The sequence below is a fragment of the Cydia fagiglandana genome, chromosome 11 (genome assembly GCF_963556715.1).
Source record: "Cydia fagiglandana chromosome 11, ilCydFagi1.1, whole genome shotgun sequence".
Lineage (NCBI taxonomy): Eukaryota > Metazoa > Arthropoda > Insecta > Lepidoptera > Tortricidae > Cydia > Cydia fagiglandana.
Window position 1 is genome coordinate 17,407,944 of NC_085942.1, and position 22,085 is coordinate 17,430,028.

At 37.9% G+C, this 22,085-nt stretch overlaps 2 protein-coding genes across 2 annotated transcripts; both read left to right on the forward strand.

Moving 5' to 3' along the window:
* Positions 1–3: 3 nt before the first annotated feature.
* On the forward strand, positions 4–15,701 carry LOC134669118 (exonuclease 1). The gene is made up of 11 exons (XM_063526657.1): positions 4–435; positions 3,350–3,469; positions 3,854–3,905; positions 4,649–4,858; positions 5,556–5,771; positions 6,528–6,687; positions 7,298–7,431; positions 8,842–9,053; positions 12,702–13,443; positions 14,440–14,621; positions 15,363–15,701. Exons 1-11 carry the CDS (start codon positions 275–277, stop codon positions 15,379–15,381), a joined length of 2,208 nt encoding a protein of 735 aa, XP_063382727.1. The 5' UTR covers positions 4–274; the 3' UTR covers positions 15,382–15,701.
* LOC134668582 (uncharacterized) lies at positions 11,430–12,394 on the forward strand. The gene has a single exon (XM_063526023.1). The coding sequence runs from the start codon at positions 11,568–11,570 to the stop codon at positions 12,372–12,374; it is 807 nt and encodes a 268-aa protein (XP_063382093.1). The 5' UTR covers positions 11,430–11,567; the 3' UTR covers positions 12,375–12,394.
* Positions 15,702–22,085: the final 6,384 nt, after the last annotated feature.

Consider the following 22,085-nt stretch of genomic DNA (forward strand, 5'->3'; position numbering starts at 1 on the left):
ATTGTTGCAGATTCTACAATTTTCTAACATACTCTATGAACACTTTTTGTATTGTGCAAAAGGCGGGATTTCTATGTTTTGACAGTAGCTGTCAACGTCAATTTTCTAATTCAATGTTTTTGGGAATTTGGGCGAATTATTATGCCAAATATTCCCATTCCTACAGTATTATGACCGCATTTATTAAATAATCGCTAGTACAATCATGTCATGACGATAGACATAAATGTATTTATAAATAAATCGTGTTTGTAAGTGTTTTGGAATCTCCATTATGGGTATCACAGGTTTGATCCCGTTTTTGGAAAATGCCTCGCGGCGAGCTAACGTGGGGGAATTCAGCGGGTGCACCGTCGTCATAGACTCGTATTGTTGGCTGCACAAGGGAGCCTTTGCCTGTGCTGATAAGTTAGTAAGAGGAGAAGAGACTGACATGTGAGTTGCTAACACTTTTTATTTTGTCGTTTTTTGAATGAAAAAGACCTATAATTGGGTAGACTAAAGCCGTCTTTAAAAATTATAACTGTATAGAGTCTGTACAGAAAGAAAAGAGTCGTGGAATGTGTGGGGCTCAAAGCATTCCACAAATCTTCTCTTTTCGAACAAACTCTAGTACATATTTTTTACATTATGCATGTATGTTAGTAGTAGTAGTATGGCAAAACTAGAAACGAAATTGACTTTATCTTGTGCAATAATCCTAAATGTATAACAAATATAGAAGTCTTGAATCAAATATCTTATCCATCTGACCATAGACTGGTGAGATCAACTGTCATACTACAAACACCAAAAAAGTCCAGAAGATCCTATAAATCCTCACCAATGTCATTAAAAACAAATGAAGAAAAAGCCAAGTACATAACAAACTTAAAAGATAAATTGCAAAAGGAAATGATACAAGATTGTTATGACATACAGAGTTACTACGACAAGTTGGAAAATGTTATAATAAATAGTCTAAAAACCAACAACAGTGCGAGAAATGAACATCAAATACTAAAGAAATCAACAATTAACCTTATAAACAGCCGCACACAACTAATTCGAACTCCAAACAAAACAAAAGAAATGAAAGAAGAACTAAAAGCACTATTCAAACTATGTAACAAAGCTATAAAGAGAGACTACAACGAGCATAGGAAAAAAATTATTGAAAATAACCTAATAAAATATAGAAGCAGCAAAAGGGCTCAAAAAGAACTAACTACAAATAAAGAATGGATACAGAAACTCAAAAAAGGACAGACCGAAACCAAGACAAGAGATGACATCATAAATGTAGCTACGAAATTTTACAAGGAACTTTATAGTGACTATCCGGATATTAGACACAACGAAGAAGATGATTCCTGGGAAAATATACAAAGCAGTGACTTACAATCAATAAGTGAACAAGAAATAAGTGCACATATTAAAAAACTAAAAATGGAAAAAAGTCCTGGGCCCGATAACATCAGTAACGAAGTGTTAAAAATAGGTGCACCACTATTGCTTCCTTACCTGACACAAATGTTCAATGCGATATTTAGAGCAGAACAAGTTCCCAAACAATGGTGTATATCAGATATAGTTCTTCTCTATAAGAAAGGAGACCCACTAGACATTGGCAATTATAGGCCAATCAGCTTACTGTCTAGCATATACAAACTCTTCACATCAATACTGCTAAATCGCATAACACAGCAAATAGACAAAAATCAACCAGTTGAACAAGCCGGCTTCCGCAGTAGTTACTCCACTATAGACCATATACATACGCTACAACAAATTTGTGAAAAATACAGTGAGTTCAACCTTCCTCTGTATGTAGCCTTTGTTGACTATAAAAAGGCTTTTGATAGCATAACGCACAAGTCAATCTGGAAAGCACTTACATCCTGCGGAGTACACAAAACCTACATAAACATAATCAGAAACATCTACAATCAAAGCGTCAGCAGAGTAAGGTTGGAAAAAACTGGAGAGGAAATACCAATAAGAAAGGGAGTAAGACAAGGAGACCCCTTATCACCCAAACTTTTCATAGCAGTACTGGAAGAAGTCTTCAAAAAAATCGACTGGAGTAACCAAGGACTGTGGATACGGGGCAAATATCTCAGTCATCTCAGATTTGCAGACGACATTGTCATCTTTGCCGAGTCATCAAAGAAACTAGAAGAAATGATGCAATCTCTGGCAAATGAGAGCATGCGCGTCGGACTGTACATGAACATAGAAAAGACTAAAGTAATGACCAACTCTAAAACTTGGATAATAAAAGTGAATGGAAGCGAAGTGGAGTACGTAAATGACTATATTTATCTAGGCAAACAAGTGTCCTTCAATAAAAAACAAAATGAAGAAGAAGTCGACAGAAGAATAAACAACACATGGAGAAAATACTGGTCACAAAAAGAAGTACTTAAAGGCGACTACCATCCAAAGTTAAAAAAGATAATAATGGACACTTGCATACTACCTTGTCCGACATATGGTTGTCAAACATGGACATACACAAATACAATAAAAAATAAAATTTCCACATGTCAGCATGCCATGGAAAGGAGTATGTTGAAGTTAAGACGAATACATAAAGTCAGAAATGAAGAGATCAGGAAAAGAACTAAACTTGTGGATGCCCTAAAACAAACACTGCGTCTAAAATGGCAATGGGCTGGTCATGTGTCAAGATATACAGACAAAAGATGGACTAAGACTGTGACTGAATGGACAGGACCACCTGGAAAAAGACATCAAGGAAGGCCACAGAAGCGCTGGTCAGACGACATAGTTCAAATAGTTGGAAAAACAGGAATAAATTGGATGAAATTAGCTACAGATAGAGAACAATGGAAGGGACTCGAGGAGGCTTTTACCCAATAGGGATCAGTGAAAAGAATTAACAAATAATACAACAACATATAAACAAACATTATATTCGCTGAAATAAATAAAGCTGTAATAATAATAATAAATAGTTTTTCTTTATCGCTGGAAGGCTAACATACATTATGTTAGCCTTCCAGCGATAAAGAAAAACTATTCATAATTTTTTACTGCTGCAAGTACTATTTTAGCTGTTTTATTTATTGAAAGCTGTTTACACTCACACACACACACACACAATCTACTGCCGAGCTAGCACAGGATTGGCACAACGGTATCTCACCTGATAGATAGACTACCCGTCCCTCTTTAATTAATACAGTTAGAAAAAGACAGGTGACATAATCATATTCTAGGCCTACTGGCATGGTATTAGGTCAAACAACCTTGAAAATGTAATTTTGTGGCAACTTATGGAGCCAACAGGCTTTGAAAGGTACAGTTAAATAATTGAAGCAACTAAACTCATTTTTGATTTCAGACATATAAAGTATTGCTTGAAGTATGTGACCATGTTGTTGTCAAAGAACATCAAGCCAATACTGGTGTTTGATGGACGCCACCTGCCAGCCAAAGCTATGACTGAAGCTAAGAGGAGAGAGTATGTGTTGTTTTATTATTACAATCTATAATATTGTCTTTTATGTAGTAGGTACTTAGTATAGATGTATAGGTTGTGGATTATTTTTCTTTTGAATTAGTTCTAAAACTTCTTTAAAAAAATACATTTTCAGTAACTTTTTAGTTGTTGGGTGTATTTAATCATATCAACATTTGGCATCTGTAAAATTATTTCATTAACAGTATGAATAGTTCTCAAGGTTTTATTTGTTTGTTTTTTTAAAAGAACAAACAATCAATTAATGTACAGTTGATTCATAAATAAGTATACATTTTTCCATCTTATTACAATGGTTTAACTAAAATTATCAAGGTCTTAATAAAATGTAAGTATATTTCTTATTAAAGAATGTAAATATTTCAGGTCTCGTGATATATCAAAGAAAAGAGCAGCTGAATTATTAAGTCTTGGAAAGGTATTTATTAACTTAGATAACTGGAATTAAACAACAATTTGAATCATTTAAAAACAGCATTACATAATGCAGAACACTATGCTACTAAATATATATTTTAATTTTTAACTAGTGGTCTAGTGAGCGAGTGAGTGCCACGGCGCGAAACTATCTGCGCGCGAGATACTGTTAACTCGTTTTTAATAGGAACTCTGTGACAGAGACAAGAGACACTTGTCTTTCTCACGCGACTTGCGTCTTGATAGTCTTGATATGTATTTGTATTTCGCCTTCTTCTTTGTCATTCCCTCACAACTAAGGATCATGTATTTGCAGCTTTCATACATAAAACTTAAAACTAGGGAAAAAATCAAATTATTTTATGAATTATTTTTAAGTCTCGACCACAGGTGCACTCGGTCGCTTTTTATTTGGTGTATGATACCTATTTTAGTTTTAGTAAAACTAACACGATTTTCACTCGTAATTTTATAACTAACACGGGACTTAATCGCGTAAAACTTACGTTTAGTTTATTTATGGCCTGACGTTTCGAACGTGACGTTACGTTCGTGGTCACAGGGGCTACCGCGAAAATCGAAGTTCGCAAATTGCGGGGATCTTTTTCTTTTACTCCAACGAAGGCGTAATTAGAGTGACAGAAAAATCCCCGCAATTTGCGAAATTCGATTTTCGCTGTTATAGCCCAGGCAGGTAAACGTAAGTTTTACGCGATTAATTCCCGTGTTCCCCGCACCCCACAGATCGAAGAAGCCCGGTCTTACATGCGGCGAAGCGTCGACATCACTCACGCTATGGCCCTAAGCCTTATCAAGGAATGTCGTAAGCGGAACGTGGATTGCATAGTCGCTCCATACGAGGCGGACGCCCAGCTGGCATACTTGAACATCAAGAATGTAGCCCAGTTGGTTATAACTGAGGACTCTGACTTGATACTGTTTGGGTGCAATAAGGTAAGAATCAATATATTTCGTAATAATCATGTTTCTGTAACCTGAGATTCTATTGTTTGTTTTTTGATCATGTATATGTCGGCGGCCGATCGTAAGATCAGGCAGATCGTAATGTTCCTGTGTAATGTTTTGACGATAGTTACATTAAACCAATATATAGGTAGGATAGGTTCGTTAGGTTGCTTCAGATGCCCGAAGGGCAAACTGCCCAGCGGGGCTCCGTCGACTCAGGGAACGAGTCAAAGATTTTCACGTTTGACGATATGCCTGATCTTACGATCGGCCGCCGACATATATACGTTTCAAGTCGCTTGAGAAATTATCCTGCATAAAATAGAATACAGATTTTACTGCATTTAGTACCTGGATTTCACTTGAATAACCCTAAATGATGGTACCGCCGTGGCCGACCGGTTTAGTGGTCAGGACGTTAGCCGCGTAAGCTCAAGACGCCAGTTCGATTCCGGCCTCGGCCACCAGAGGGCTTGATCACTTTTTCTTGAGTATATCACATCTATTTGCATCATTGATAAATGTACTTACCCCCTTATTCATAAACGTCTACTAAAGTTGACAAGCCGATAATAATCGTTTGTTCCTTTCCGACGTATTGGTATGATGGAAAGGGACAAACGATTATCGGCTTGTCAACTTTTGCAGACGTTTATGAATAAGGGGGTTAATCTATAATTTCCAGGTTCTCTTCAAAATGGACCTCGACGGCACGGGCACGCTAGTGGAGACCGCCAAGTTGCCTCTGGTGATGCGGTGCCCCATCGAGCACTACCGCTTCGACAAGTTCCGGCAGATGTGCATCATGTCTGGATGTGATTATCTCGCGTCTTTGCCTGGAATTGGATTGGCTAAGGCCAGACAGTTTGTTACGGCTACGCAGGACAGCAATTTTGCCAATGTACGTAAATTCTTATGTGATGATTAGAGATGCACCGAATATTAGGTTACTATCCAGTATCCGGCCTATCCGGCCATGATTTTAATATCCGGGCGGATACCGGATAGTAATATTGCTTTATTTCGGAGTAAACTAATTGGATTTAAGAAACAGTCTTGATCAATATCGCATTTGTTTATTATTTTAAAACAATTTAAACATTCACTGACTTGCACGCGCACTCATTTCGAACCTAGAAATGTGTCCGCGCGAACATTCACTACAGTTCGTTTTTTTTTAGCATTAGAAAGAACTCCGCAGAAGCAAGCGTGCAGTTTTTATCAGGCTCGTTTATTGTTAATAATTATTGAATTATCTAATGTAGCATGGTCAATACATATAATTTACTTCAAATTGTTACCGCTAAAAGTGCCAGATTTAGAACCACAAGCAAACTTCTGCGAAGTTCTTTCTAATGCTAAAAAAAACGGACTATAGGAAACAGGTCAAACCTACAGAATGCGCACCTGTAAAACCGAAATGTAGGTATAGTTCCGCTGGCCGAATATTCGGCGGCCGGATACCGGATATTCGGCCGATGTTCAAGCCGGTATCCGGTATCCGGCCAAACAACTATCCGTTGCATCTCTAGTGATGATATTGTACAGTCACTACTATAATTTAAATCGTTAGCATTTTCTTCAGCTCTTTAAACTTGGATTCCCGAGTTACGGATCTTGCTTATTTATATTGAAATATTTACCATATCATTTGCAGGCCCTCAAGAAGCTGCCAAGCTTCTTCAATCGCTCAAGCCTCACAGTGACAGACGAATACCGGGAGAACTTCCTAAAGGCCGAAGCGACGTTTAAACACCAGTACGTCTACGATCCTATAGAAAGGCAGATGGTGCGGTTGACTGAACCTGATGATGAAGGTAAAAAAAAAACATTTTCAGTGAAACTTGGATATTTAAATGTACAGTAGAATCTGTTTATTATGACTCCGCTTATACTGACCAACCGTTTACTATGACGTAATTACATGAAATTATGTCCGGTTATACTGACACATTCGCTGGTTTTCGTGGCCATCACCACGTCTTTCCCTGCGAGGACGTTTGGTGCGTTCGTGGCGTGAAAGGTATTTTAGTTTTGATTCTCAGTGACAAGTTGATATTTGTTACAAGTTTAATAAAACTCATTTCTCACAAAGGAATTTGAGATTAATTTGGAAAACATAAGAAAAATAAGAAGTTGTACAACTATGTTTTATATGACATCCGCTTAGTTTGACGTGTTTGTCATTTCCCTTCGATGTCATTATAAGCGGATTCTACTGTATGGGGTCTTTTGATACGGTGAGTATCCGTATAGAATAGATCGAAATTACTAGCATATTATACAAAAATCTGTTTCCGGCATAAACTGAAATACATGTCATGAGGTACGAAAAAAAGTGACCGGGGCCTCGTGGTCCAAATCTGGAATCGAACCAGCGTCTTCATTATACATATTATCGATTATTTCACTCTTGTTTAATTTCAGACATAGAAAGAGCGTTGTGCGTGAATGCTGGCGAATTGTTAGACCCTAAGACCGCGTTCCAGTTAGCTTTAGGAAATTTGGACCCCTTCTCCTTGAAGAGGATGGATGACTGGCACCCAGACTACAGACCTGTTGTAAGTAATAGACCCATAATAATCCTATCGAAATATGAATTTATTTCATTTTTCTTACTAGCCACTCGGCAGGCAATTAGTATAATAAATAATACCTAGGAGATTTCGCTCGGAAAACATAAAAAATCGCGTTTTCCCAGAGATAAGACCTAGCTAAATCGAATTTTCGCCCCCAAAAACCCATATAGCAAATTTCATCGAAATCGTTGGAGCCGTATCCGAGAACCCCGAAATATATATAAATAAATATACATAATATAATAATTAATAAAATATATATAATAAATATTACATACAAGAATTGCTCGTTTAAAGGTATAAGATAATACGAGCCCCGATGCACATGTTTTCGTCTAGTGAGACCATTTTTTGAGGTTCTCGCGTTTGTTCAAAAATAATGTTTTAGTTTAAAAATTACTAATATTTAATGCTTATACTAATGTAATTTAATTTTATATGGTAATACTCTGCAATAACTAAATCCAAATACAAGAAATACCGTTTGTACTGAAAGAAAAAAATAACGATTTTTAATTTTTTTATTGACGGGTTTACAACATATGTGAAAAGGGCTATTACTAGGGAAAGCAACAGGGCTCTGCCAATGTACTGACAATTTTGTTTCGAGCCCATGCATGCAGCAGTGCTGTAGGAGAGGACAATATGATTTGGAGAACGTTTTTGAAAAGTACGTTTTTTCAGCAATAAAAGTCTCATGCAATTTTATTATACGATCAAAATAAACTACATTAAACATTACTATTATGGTTCCCATTACTGGGTCATTTTATGTTCATGTGTAAAATTTATTAAAATAAACAAAATTGTTTCGTGGAACTAGACGAAATAATTTGCATCAGGGCTCGTAATCTCCTATAAGTATTGCTTATTTGCTGTAACAAATAAGTTTCGATGCCAAATCAAATGACCAAGAGAGAAAAATCATAAACACCTGAAAGAGTAACCCAAAAAACCTTAGAGCAACTCAAAAAGAAAGTAATGGACAAGTGCTTACCTTAACCTACGCATGTCAAACTTGGAAATTCTCATCAAAGGCAAAAAAGGATGATACTTTCATGCCAAAGGGGAATGGAAAGGAGTATGCTTAAAATAAGAAGAATAGAGAAGATCAGGCATTCCATATTCAGAGAAAAAAACTAACCCCCTTATTCAGAAACGTTTACTAAAGTTGACAAGCCGATAATAATCGTTTGTCCCTTTCCGACGTATTGGTATGATGGAAAGGGACCAACGATTATTATTTGGCCTTTCAACTTTAGTAAACGTTTATGAATAAGGGGGTAAGATTATAGGTGACGTTATCAACCAAAAGGTACCACACTGGTGGTTGTCGATGAGGTTTATTTCTAATTGAAGCTATATGCTAATTAACACTGAGTTTTTTTGCAGGAAAACGGTATCAAAACTGATAGCTGGAAGGACAAAGGAACCGCGCCACACCCCAGCATATGGAGCCCGGACTTCGCAAAATACTTGAATGATGATAGTCCTTGGCTGAAGAAGATTAAGAAAGTAGAGCCGATCATAGCTGTGCCTACGGTTAGGACGAGGAAGGTGGTTAATTTGGTGGCTAAGGTTGTCCCGGAGACTCAGGATGAAAGGTACTAAAAGAGATCAAATATAATTAACCTTTTAGACGCCAATGACCGATATATCCGCAGGACCAACGCCAAAGACGGATTAACCCCTCGAACTCCCGTGTCAAAAATTTGGTATTGAATTAATAACCTTGAAATTGTAAATTAAAGTTCAAATTGTCTGTGACGTATACGGGACAAGGCAGTCGACGGGTTAATCGGTCACAGACCACAGAGCAAAATAGACCTACATACATATGCATAAAGTTCAATTTCAGTTTTGACATTTCGGTGACGTGGCGTCCGAGTGACAGCTTTTGTGTTTTACACGGCGTCGAAATGGTTGAAAAGTATGCTTACATATAATTATTACAGACGTCGTAGTGCAAAATTGGTTTCCATCGTATTTTCTCGGAAACGTTCGTATTTGTCATGCTACTTCAGTCAAGCTCAGTATTTTGGTACCGAGACTGACTGAAATAGCAAGACACGTTCGTACGTTTCCGTGAAAATACGATGGAAAATAATTATTCACTACATCTGCACTTACAGTCAGCAGTAGGGTTGCCAACCGTACTATATTATATAGTATTGTACTATATTTTGGCTCTCTGTACTATATACTTTTGGAAAAATATATGTATATTACGCTAAAATACTATATTTCCGATTAAACGTATATTACACTCATATTTAGTATTTTATCTAAAAGTACTAAATTTTATGAAATGTACTATATTTTTGATGCCTTATTCTGGAAAATACTATATTCCACCAAAAAAAAGTTGGCAACCCTAGTCAGCAGCATAAGTTGCTAAGCGGGCGAGGTGTTCAAAATTACCTTGACACGCTCTTATTAGTACGCGTCTATCGGCTATTAAAATATTACTTAATGACCGCTCGGTGATTGTGATGTCAGTGTACATGCCAACGGACTCGACAGAAAATCTAATCGAGTTCACACAATGCTTAGGTGAAATTCACTCAATAATTGAAAATAATGACGTGGAATCAGTGTTTGTGCTCGGAGACTTTAATGCCCACCCCGGTGAGTTATTTTCCAATGAATTGCTAAACTTTTGTAGTGAACAAAACTGGGAATGCGTAGATATGCAGGTGTTATCAAAGGACACATTTACGTACATCAGTGAAGCGCACGGGTGCAAGCGCTGGCTGGACCACTGTGTGGTGACTAATGCAGCGCGTCCCGCGGTACTGAGTGTCTCAGTGTTACATAACGTTTACTGGTCCGATCATTACCCATTGTTAATTGAATGCGATTATAATTTAGTTAAACCGAAAATTTGTATTCCTCAATTTACGCACAGTAAAGTAATTTGGGGTGAAAGAGACTGTAAGCAAACCGAACACTATTCTAATTATTGTAATTCAAAATTTAAAAATGTTAATTTTCCTTCCGAGTTTTGTGACTGTGCCGAAAAAATGTGTTGTAATGACTCGCATAAGCAGGTTCTGAAAAATATGTACTTAGATATTATATCTGTTCTAAAGGAGGGCGCAGAGCTTAGTCATAACAACTCTAGTCACAAAAAACGCAGGCACATAACGGGTTGGAATAGATATGTTAGCGATACTCACCGCGAGGCTCGGTTCTGGTACTTATGGTGGATATCGTACGGTAAACCAGCTTATGGGTATGTTTATGATAAGATGCACGAGTCAAAAAAGGCGTTTAAATCAAGGCTTAAATACTGTCAAGAGCACGAACACGATATTAAAATGGACATCTTAGCTAAAAATCATACTAAAAACACCAATAAATTCAATATTAAGTCGAGTCTTCCGGTGAGTGTGGCTGGCATACACGATTTGACCGGTATTGCTAACGCGTTTAAAGACCATTTTACTGTTACTTCACCGCTACACCAGTCAACGGAGACGCTCGAGACGGAGGATCATGTGGTGACTCCCAGTATAAGATTCTCGGCGAAGCAAGTGGCCACTAAAATTAAAAACATGGTGAAAGGGAAATCTCCAGGTCACGACGGCCTCAGTGTCGAGCATCTCAAGTACGCTGGAAGTCACCTGCCTAGAGTTCTATCTCTTTTCTATAACATGTGTATTAGCCATAGTTACTTGCCGGAGGATTTAATGCATACTGTTGTAGTTCCTATTGTAAAGAATAAAACTGGAGACGCTTCTGACATATCCAATTACAGGCCCATATCGCTTGCTACGATTGTCGCTAAGGTACTGGATGGTTTGCTTGACGACGTGCTGGGAAAACACTTGAACATCCATGACGCTCAGTTTGGCTTTAGGCCGGGCTTATCTACTGAAAGCGCAGTGTTATGTCTCAAGCAAACTGTCCAGTACTACACCACTCGCAAGACGCCAGTCTTCGCCTGCTTCTTGGATCTGTCAAAAGCATTGGACATGGTGGCTTATGACAAGCTATGGCATAAGTTACGAGACCATACCAGCGTACCTCGGGAGGTCACGGCTTTATTTAGGTATTGGTATGGCCACCAGTCGAATACTGTAAAATGGGCCGGCGTGCACTCTGACGTGTATAGGATGAGCTGCGGGGTGAGGCAAGGGGGGTTGAGCTCACCTAAGCTGTTCAATCTATACATGAACGAGTTAATCGGGGAGCTCAGCAGTACCTATGTCGGATGTCACGTGGATGGGGTGTGTGTTAATAACCTCAGCTACGCGGATGATATGGTGCTGTTGAGCCCCTCGGTTGGTGCACTACAGAGATTGGTGAAGATATGTGAAACTTATGCAGTTACCCATGGGTTAAGGTACAATACTTCGAAAAGCGAGGTAATGCAATTTAAAGCTGGGCCAAAATCATACAAAATGACACCTGTTACCCTTTGTGGTACCGCTTTAAAAGTTGTACAGAAGTTCAAGTACCTTGGCCACTGGGTAACAGAAAACATGACAGATGATGATGACATAGAGAGGGAGCGAAGGGCGTTGTGTGTTCGTAGTAACATGCTGGCCCGCAGATTTGCTCGTTGTAGTAATGAAGTGAAGCTAACGCTCTTTAAAGCATACTGCCAAACATTCTACACTTGCAATCTGTGGGTCAGCTTTACGCAGCGGGCATACAGCGCCCTTCGCGTACAATACAATAACGCGTTTAGAGTGCTGTTTGGGCTGCCGCGTTACTGTAGCACGTCAACTATGTTTGCCGAGGCGCACACCGATAGTTTCGACGCAATAATTAGAAAACGGTGTGCGTCATTAGTCGACCGTCTTCGCCACAGCCCAAACAGTATTCTAAACGTGCTGGCGCAGCGCTGGGACTCGCCTATGTTCGCGCGCTGGGTGCGGCTGCACGCGCCGCCGGTCGCCGCACCACGCCGCTTTTAGTTGTAAATAAGTAATTATTTTTGTTTGTTTTTATGTTCTTTTTATTACTAATATAGATTTATAAGTGTTGCTTGTTCTAACAATAATATGGTTTTTTTTTTTATTCGAAATAAAAATATTGAATTGAATTGAATTGAATTATCTTAAAATAAAGTCGCGTCAAGATCATTTTGAACACCTCGTCCGCTTAGCAACTTATGCTGCTGACTGTACAAAGTTTTTATTTGCTTTTGTTTCCTGAGAAATGCACATGCTTTTCTTCCATAAATACACACATATACATCTTTTTAGATACATATTGTACTAACATACTTTATTCCTTTTCAGTTTATCAATAGAAACATTAAGCAGCATGTACTGCGTAGAACCGGCGTTGAAAAAACCAAAACTAGACCCAGACGCAACATTAGACCTAAGCGATACCTGTCTAGACTCGCTAAACTCGCAAGACCCAAACACAGCATTCCGAGGCGCCGAAATCGAAAGAAATCTACCTCAGAACAAATCCCCAATCTTAGAGAATAAGCAAAGATCTTTTAAGAAAAGTTTAAGCAATACTTATTCAGTTTTGAAAAGACTGAGCAAGTTCCCTAGAACGACTTTAGACGGTAATGTAGTTGAAAGTAAGTTTTTTAATGGACCGAGTGTGACTATAGACGAATCTCCAGAAAGGACTAGTAAAAATCCATTTAAAATTGAAAATATAGCTGAAATAGACCGATCTCCGGAAGTTGTGAGTAAAAATCCGTTTAAAATTGAGAATAAAACTGAAATAGACCAAGAATCTCCGGAACGAGTGAGCAAAAATCCATTTAAAATCGAGAATAAAGTGGAGATAGATTCTCAGTGTTCTCAGATTGAAGATTCTCAGCTTGGGAGTTCTCAGAAGGAGAATTCTCCGTGCAATAGTCCTGTGAAATTACCTAGTCCTGTGTTGGAGCCTAGCCCTAGATGTAAGACGTTTAGGATGCGTTTGGAATATGAAGTGTCTAGAGAAGTTTTAAGTGAAGAATCTGTGATAGAAAACACTTATCCTATGGAGAATTTGGTTACCCCAGTGGATTCTCAGGTAGTATACACTATATGTTATTGCTATACCTATAAATCCTATAATAAAACTTTGAAAGAATCTTATACAAGATAAAGTATCAGATCATTCATAAATCTTCCTTTATGATATAAAATAAAGTTTGGTCTGACGATAGACGCAATTATCGACATGATAGTGACAATCAAGCATTTTATTTCCTAACGAGCGGTGTCAAAAATGAGACGGTCGCTGCCTCAAGTCGTCACCGCATTGGTAATGTTGGTATTCCACCTGTCCAATTTCTTGATCCAATGTGCATTACATCTCACTCTCTCACTAAGCAAAATGTGAGATGCAAATACACATTGGACAAAGAAATTGGACAGGTGGAATACCAACCTTACAAATGCGGTGACGACTTGAGAGAGCAACAATCTCATTTTTGACACTGCTCGTCAGAATACCTCACTTTAATAAAAAAAAATTGTTCACTTCATTTTCCACTAACCGCGACCATCGTACGTGATTTGTTGTTTAAAAACATTATAGGCCCGATTCGGATTTTGAAATAGACATCTATTAGATATCTTTTAGACATCACCAAGATACGATAACGATATGTTTAAGATCTAACCTGTCAAATTTGACATTTGCGCGATTCTGGAGATACTCTTGAACGATTTCCACAGGATATGACTTAGCAGTGGCGGCGCGTCAAACATATCCATAGGCAAGCCGGGGCTAATTTGACATACATATTTCCTTTACAACTCTGTTCAAACGTCCAAAAGTAGGCAAGCCGGTGGGAATCGGCTTTTATGGACGCGCCGCCACTGTGACTTAGAGATCCAATTCACATCTAATAGATATCTTATTCTATCTAATGTAAAAGTGACATTGGTTGCCTGAATTGCGCTGCAAAAGAGAACTAGTTGATATCTAAACTATAACGTGTCTAGAATGGATCTAGTACGTGTAGTCTCTTGTGAATATCTTGAAGTTCGATTCGGCAGTATATGTATTATTTTTTTACAGGAATCTTTCGGCGATTCCCCTCCAAAAACAGCTTACAATGGCACCATAAGACCACTACCCTTAAGTCAGCCGTACAAACCGAGCTTCAAAAAGTCCACCTGCAGAGTCCCGGGACTGAAGCGAACTGTCTCCGTGCCTAGTAATCAACCCACTCTATTGAGCAAATTCGGATTTCAGAAGAAGTAAGTTATGGCATAATATGACCTATCCTATAATAACATACTGGCTTGTGGTAATTCGAAAAAAATATTTTGGAGTCAAGTTTTCTCAATTCGGTTGTATGTTTTTTTTTAAATAAAAGTCGTGAAAATAGAATTAGATTTACACTAACATAGTAAAATAACATATCGTCGGGTGACAAGCAAAAGTCACTAACTAACACCATTGAAATTATTGGACAATTACCGTAACCGTAACCGTGTTACAAGTGTAATAAAGTGCATTGTTACTTTAATTTTTTGATAGTACTTAGTGACTTTTGCTTGTCACCCGACGATATAAACTCATTAAAAACACGCCCACGAAGTTTAATCTCATTGTAAAATATCATGATTATTTTGCTATGCTATGGTTCTATTGTGTTCTGTTCTGAAATGTCATGTTATTTTTTTTTAAATCTGTACTTAAACAGAATTCAGATGCGTGATATTAAAGAAAGTTAAGTTTAAGGCCCACATACTTGATTGTATGTGGCGTTCCATATGAAAGACTGCCTTATGACAACTACATAAGGTACATATTTAATGCCACGTGTTTTTGATATTTTTTGGAATAGTGTGCGGCTAAGGTGCTCACAAATATCTGAACACGCCTCTATCAAGTCAAGGCGTTAAGTGCGTGTTCAGATATTTTTGAGCACCTCGTCCCCTCCGATATATCTGATGGCGACTGTACTATTGCCTAAATACTTTATTTTGTTGCAGACCAGTATTGAAGAGATGAAGAAACGATAGGTTAACCTATATTTACCCAACGACATACTCTATGCCATATGGCTGTTGCATTCTTTCAAGAAAAGTCAGCTGTCTCTTCCCAACAATAGAGATAAGTTTTAACGTGCGAAAGAGACGGATGCGTTACTTCTTTGATAGACACTGCCAAATTTTTTAAAGGAGTTCTATAGGAGTAACCTTATTTTGTTTTAAGTGTCGAAAGCTGCATTTATTTTTATTTGTTGATTTTGTTATGGACAAGGGATGCGCCCTGATTATGTGGTGTTAATTTCTTAATTATGTATTATGATTATAATAATTTGAGTCTAGTGTTTAATGTTTTATTTCAATTCAGTGACATACTTGTATAATAAATAAAGATTATTTCCACCTGTTATTTACTAACCACTGCTGAATTTATCAATTTACAACTCCTGTTTAATTTTCATTGGTTAAAAAAACCCAGCAGTTTAAAAAAAAATCTCAGTAATTACCTACCACCAAATGTTGATTTTTCTATAGTTCGTTTTTTTTAGCATTAGAAAGAACTTGCAAGAAGGTAAGCGATCTTAACATGTCTTTTAATTGAGAAACGCTTTTTAAAAATCAAAAACGATTACTTATGAAAGCAGAAGAATATAAATGATCGTATTAGATTCATAATTGTTACATACTTACCGTAACTTATTTTTAAAATGTGTTTTTCAATTAAAAGACACATCAAGATTGTTTACCTTATTTCTAATGCTAAAAAAAACGAACTATAAGTAAACACTGGTTTTTTTTCTAAGTTACCAGCAAAAAAAGAGGATGTACCTACAGATGTAGTGCATAATTATTTTCTATCGTATTTTCACGGAAACGTACGAACGTGTCTTGTTATTTCAGTCTGTCTCGGTACAAAAAGTAGGTACCTACTGAAGTTGACTAGTAGCATGACAAATACGAACTTTTCCGAGAAAATACGATGGAAAATAATTATGCACTACCAGGCGTGGCTCACTCCGCGATTTCGTCGCTTTGCTACAGGTAGCCAAAAGTACATCCGTGCCACACCAATTTTGGTGGCTAGCCATAGGGCCCCCCCACATCTAGCGTCTTTCGAGCGTCGGCGTCAACAATTCTATGGCCGACGTCGACGCAACGTCGACGCAGCGTCGACGCAACTGCGCAGCGACGTCATTTTCCATAGCGCTGGACCGACGCCGACAGACGCCGACGCTCGAAAGACGCCAGATGTGGGGGGGGCCTAAGCCGCGCGTGGCGCCGTAGGCACCTATTAGCGGCCATAGCTGTCCTGAACGTAACGGACGCGTTTTTTTAGAGTCTTCTGTACCTAGTACTATTATTTATTCTGTGGCACTACATCTGTAAATCGCAGCTTTCTAAAAATAGATGACCTGTACAAAAATATAGGTAAAATATGGGTAGAGTTAGACCAAGTTAAGACTAATCACCAACTAAATAACTATTAGTGACTTGGTTTATTAGTGATCATACATAAATAGGTTTCACTTTAAACACTACACTTGATACTCGTATAACAAAATATCTACCGTTTCAAGGACCGTTTATTAAGGTTCAATTGTTATTTAAAACCTATATCATTTTATTGAGCCGACGTTTAAGCCCGGCTGGGCCTAATTAAATTGGATTCTGAATGAATTTCCGTTGTTTAGCGTCTGGTTAATTTGAATATTTTCCAGTTAGATTGAGATTAAAACTTTCGTGCGCGGCCGGTTCGATATGAACTGAAGACCGCTTAACGCCTTGCACCATCCCACTAACCCGGGGTTAACCAAAATGTCTTCATTTTATAGGTACCTACAGTAAAGCTTCCAAAGATTGCACTCGAACTGTGGCAATCGAACGTAAAGACGGACTGGACCAATAAAGGGTACTTACCGATTTTGCATTTTTTTATTTTCGGCGACGGATCTCTAAAAAAAAAGAGAATAGTCGAGTGTTGAGCGTGAACACTATAAAATTAGAAGACATGTGTTTTCTCACGTATAAAGAAAAACCGGGCAAGTGCGAGTCGGACTCGCGCACGAAGGGTTCCGTACCATAAAGCAAAAAATAAAAAAGGAAAAAAATGCAAAAAGAAAACGGTCACCCATCCAAGTACTGACCACGCCCGACGTTGCTTAACTTTGGTCAAAAATCACGTTTGCTGTATGGGAGCCCCACTTAAATCTTTATTTTATTCTGTTTTTAGTATTTGTTGTTATAGCGGCAACATACATCATCTGTGAAAATTTCAATTGTCTAGCTATCACGGTTCGTGAGATACAGCCTGGTGACAGACAGACGGACAGACGGACGGACGGACAGCGAAGTCTTAGTAATAGGGTCCCGTTTTACCCTTTGGGTACGGAACCCTAAAAACTCACATAATTGTATTTTTTCGTAAAAATACTACGCTAACGGACTAAAATTACGAATATGGCGAGCTGAAAAAACATCATGCCTGTTTTTAAAGGATACGTTGGATTTAAAATAAGCCCCGGAATTAATTTACCGAAACGTATGGGGGTGTGCGATAATATTGTTTTTATTGTCGGTCTGAGCTTAAACATTTTCTATGCAATGATAATTTTAAACTAAATAGAGAGGAACCGAAACTATCGAAAATAAAGAGTCAATGTGGTGTCAGTTGAATTTAACACATGTAGGTATACCTACACTTCAATTCAACAAAAATAATCATCATAATATTTACCGTGTAACCTTACCTATAGCAAACCGAACTGAAATATGAGTTGATCAGCACAGATATGGCCGCTAGGTGGCGACAGCGCTACGCGCGGCTTATGGCAAACCCCAAAATTGGGGCCGAACGGATGGTACTTTTAGCTACCTGTAGCAAAGCGACGAAATCGCGGAGTGAGCCACGCCTGCTTTATTCATAACTTCGTCTTAACTAGCATTAAGTAAATCATCATTCTTCTTCTATAAATCATGTCACGTGTGTAATTTTATCACAAAAAAACTCATGTATGGTAATAGACTAGCGAGCATCCCCCTTTGACCCCTAGAGAATACTTTAAAAGGCCACCATCAGAAATAGTTGGTTTTCCTTGTACGCTGACAATCACAAATTGGAGCCAGATTAGTGCGCGGGCTTGCCTGTTATAAATCAATAACCCAATGGAAAGGTTGAATGTGGACAATAAATCTCAATCAAGCTGAGAAGTTGTTCGCGAGTGACTTATTTTTCAATTTCGCCCGATGCCACCCTATTTCAGTAATTGATAAATGTGCGTTTCAAATAAAGTTGTACCTAACCGTTGGACGCCATGCGAGTTTTGCGCGCTTCGGTGGAGATTCTAATTTCGAATTATCGAACAAATTTTGAATTATAAACGGGTTGCGGAGTTCACGAAAAAGTCGAAGTAGATATAGTGCGTCAAGCAAATCTTGTCAGTAGCAATGTAAAGCAAACTAAAGTAGGGCAACACTCAAAGAGTAGTATTGCGCTAAGAAAAGCAGCAATGTACAATGTACATCGAAATAAAACTTTTTTTCCGCTGAGCGCGCCTTGTCACGTACGTCAATTCAAATTGTCACTCGCGGATTCTCTATTGAAAATGTTTGAAATTGTTATTAATACTTATGGACGGACAATTTAAAAGCAGTGTGTGATGTTGATAAAAATGATTAACTAATTTGAAGATCTCAAAATAAAATTGTAAGTGGACTATGCCGTTAAACAAGAATGTATGAATAAAATCCATAGAGTTATATATTTGACAGAGGGAATGTCACTTAAGACAAACTGTGACCCTGCAATGGCGGACGGTTTGAAAGTGTGCGTGTAGACGAGTGATACCAAGTAACACAAATTCTCCCCTAATGGTGAAACAACTATTTTCCTTACATAACAAATAAACGTTAGCTATCAAAAATTATTCATGTAAACGTCTTTAATTTCCTTATTATCGGGAAATTACCATACCGATCTAGTTTGAAATGCAAAATCAATAATTTAGCTATTTAGCTAAATGTCCTAAATGATCGCTTATGTACATAATGATTTAATAAGAAGGGCATCAATTACCCTACTTTCGGGGAATTACCCTATTCAACTTCCTGGTCACACTCCTGTTTCGTATTTATAAACAATGAAATATGGAGATTTTATGTACAATACCATGATAATTGATAAAAATAGCTATGAAAAGTTATTCCGTCACTTTTTTTCTTTCGATCGGTACAATTCTTGCAGGATTTAACTACACATGCCGGCATGTTTTACATTTTCCTTGGACAAATTTACTTCACTGACGTTTTGAACCGTCTGACGGCAAATTGGTGGATGAGGGCATTGAGATAACTGTCAATGTGTGTGTGTCACGCGTAAATACTAGGAAATTGGTGGATGATGGAATCACAGTTTTTGTCTTAGCAAAACTACGTCCGTAGTATTCTAGGTCCATGATAAAATCATTGCTTCAGCAGGTAGATGTCATACTGGATTTTCATATTTTATTAGATTTCTTAGTTGGCACTGTAGGCATTGTAGGCACCTTAGCTTTAATTAAGCACAGTCTTATTTAATATATTGGTATTTAATGGTGACACAGCAGAAATATCTCGTGAAATAGAATCGATTCAGAATGTAAACATTGTAAACCATTTGTAAACAAACAAGATGATGGCTGTCATTCGCGATCCACATTCCACAGATAAAACACAGATGACACGCGATTTTCGAATTATTCGAACACAGTGTTGCTAACCCGCGATTTTTCAAATTTGCCGCCGTTTGCTACTGACAAGATTTGCTTGACCCAGTTATAGGTTGAGTCGGACCTATAAGCTAATATAATATGCTATGAAAATATGACGTGTATAATGGCTCCTTAAGCCAGTTGAGGGTAGATTTTAGACATTACATGATCATTTAATAATATAGGTTAAACTTTAAAGTTAGGTCGTAGTGACAGATTCCGCCCGTTTTTGGTTAACCAATAAATGTTATAACTACCCGGAAACGTGCAAATTACTTGTTTACTTTTATTTAAATACTTAAAGATACAGAGATCATATTCCTAAAGCTACTCAAATTTCACTAATGGACGAATTCATGAGACCTTAAACTATGTATTGTTTGTTAGAATATCCCGTATTTAATAATGTACTTTTGACGATCATAATATTAATTCTTATATATTAACATATTAATTTATAATGCAATGTAATATTATGAAATAAATAAATATCATATCATATCATATCATGTCATATCATATCATATCATATCATATCATATCATATCACTACTAATTAAGGCCTGAAGCCTTGACCAATAGCACCAAGCCATTACAATTAACAGTCAATACGTATCCATTGGTCCGATTTACAGATAATATTTGCGTTTAATGGCTATTATTAATATAATCCTTTGTTACAATGGTTTTATGTAATTGGATTATTTTGTAATGATTTATCTACATTGAGACGTGGCCATCAGGAATAAAGGAGGTGTATTCTAATTGTAGTAACGGTTATGAATCGCAGAGTCGCACCAAGAAAAGTCTGCAGTGTATTTGATAGCGCACGCAGTGTAAGTGTTATTTATAAGTCATAATTTCATAGAAGTTTGACGTTTAAAATGACGCTTGCATTGAGTGGGCTTTCAAAATCGCTGCAGACTTTTCACGGTCTAAGTGCCAGTTGCACCAACCACCTTTGACAGACTGATCATCGTCAGCCGGCGCGCCCCGCGCCTTTACTATGAAACTTTCCATACATAAAAATTTAGCGAACTCTTTAACGTTCGTAACAGTTTGGTGCAACCGACCCTGAGTCTATCGCTCTGACTTGTCTGTATATGTAGTAGTGCGAGCGAGACACCCGCGCGAATGGCAGCTAACTGATATTATTCCAATATCATTCTAATATTGGTTTAATGTCAGTGCATGTTCGAATTGGCCTGCTAGTCTCTTCTTCACGTGATAACCGGATGAACGGGATGTAGATATGCCTACGTATGCTATAATATTAATTATAATACGTTGGCGCTGTGAGATTGGTCGGTCATTGTGAACTCCAGGCTATTCACTGATGCCTGAATTGAGATTTGGCGCAGGAGAGACTGGAAATGACTTCTGCAGCGGTAGAGCGGCATTTTTATCGCTTGTCACCATGTCTTCGCACTTACATGTTCTAACAACATGTAAGTGCGAAAGTGACGGGCATAGTGCCAGGGTGTTTTCAGTTAAGTCAGTGGGAGACACTCCTGACTTCAGTCGAACTCGGCTCCGTTCGGGCCAGCATTGCTCCGAGCAATTATTAGGGTTTGGCACCACTTGACTTCCTTTTGCGTGCACGACCACAGATAAGATAATCACATGAATTTTGACAACCCTAAATAGCCGAAAGGGATAGTGCCATATATTAGAAAGGGATAGCATGATTCGACCCTGAACCGCTGTCAAACTTCGGGTTGGTAACTGGTTGGGTTAGGTTATGATAGGTCGGTTTAGGTTACGTTTGGTCTATGTTAAATAAATTGAACTTTCTATTCATCTACATATGTGACAAGCATATGAGTAAGAGCGATATCGTTTTCTAGGTTTTCAGGGGTGCGAATTTTAATATACATTATAATCTTCGAGCAACACCGGCTTCCGACACGTATTATAATACCTATATGACAGTAACAAACGTACCAAAGAACAAGTCATTTCTATTCTACTAATATTTTAC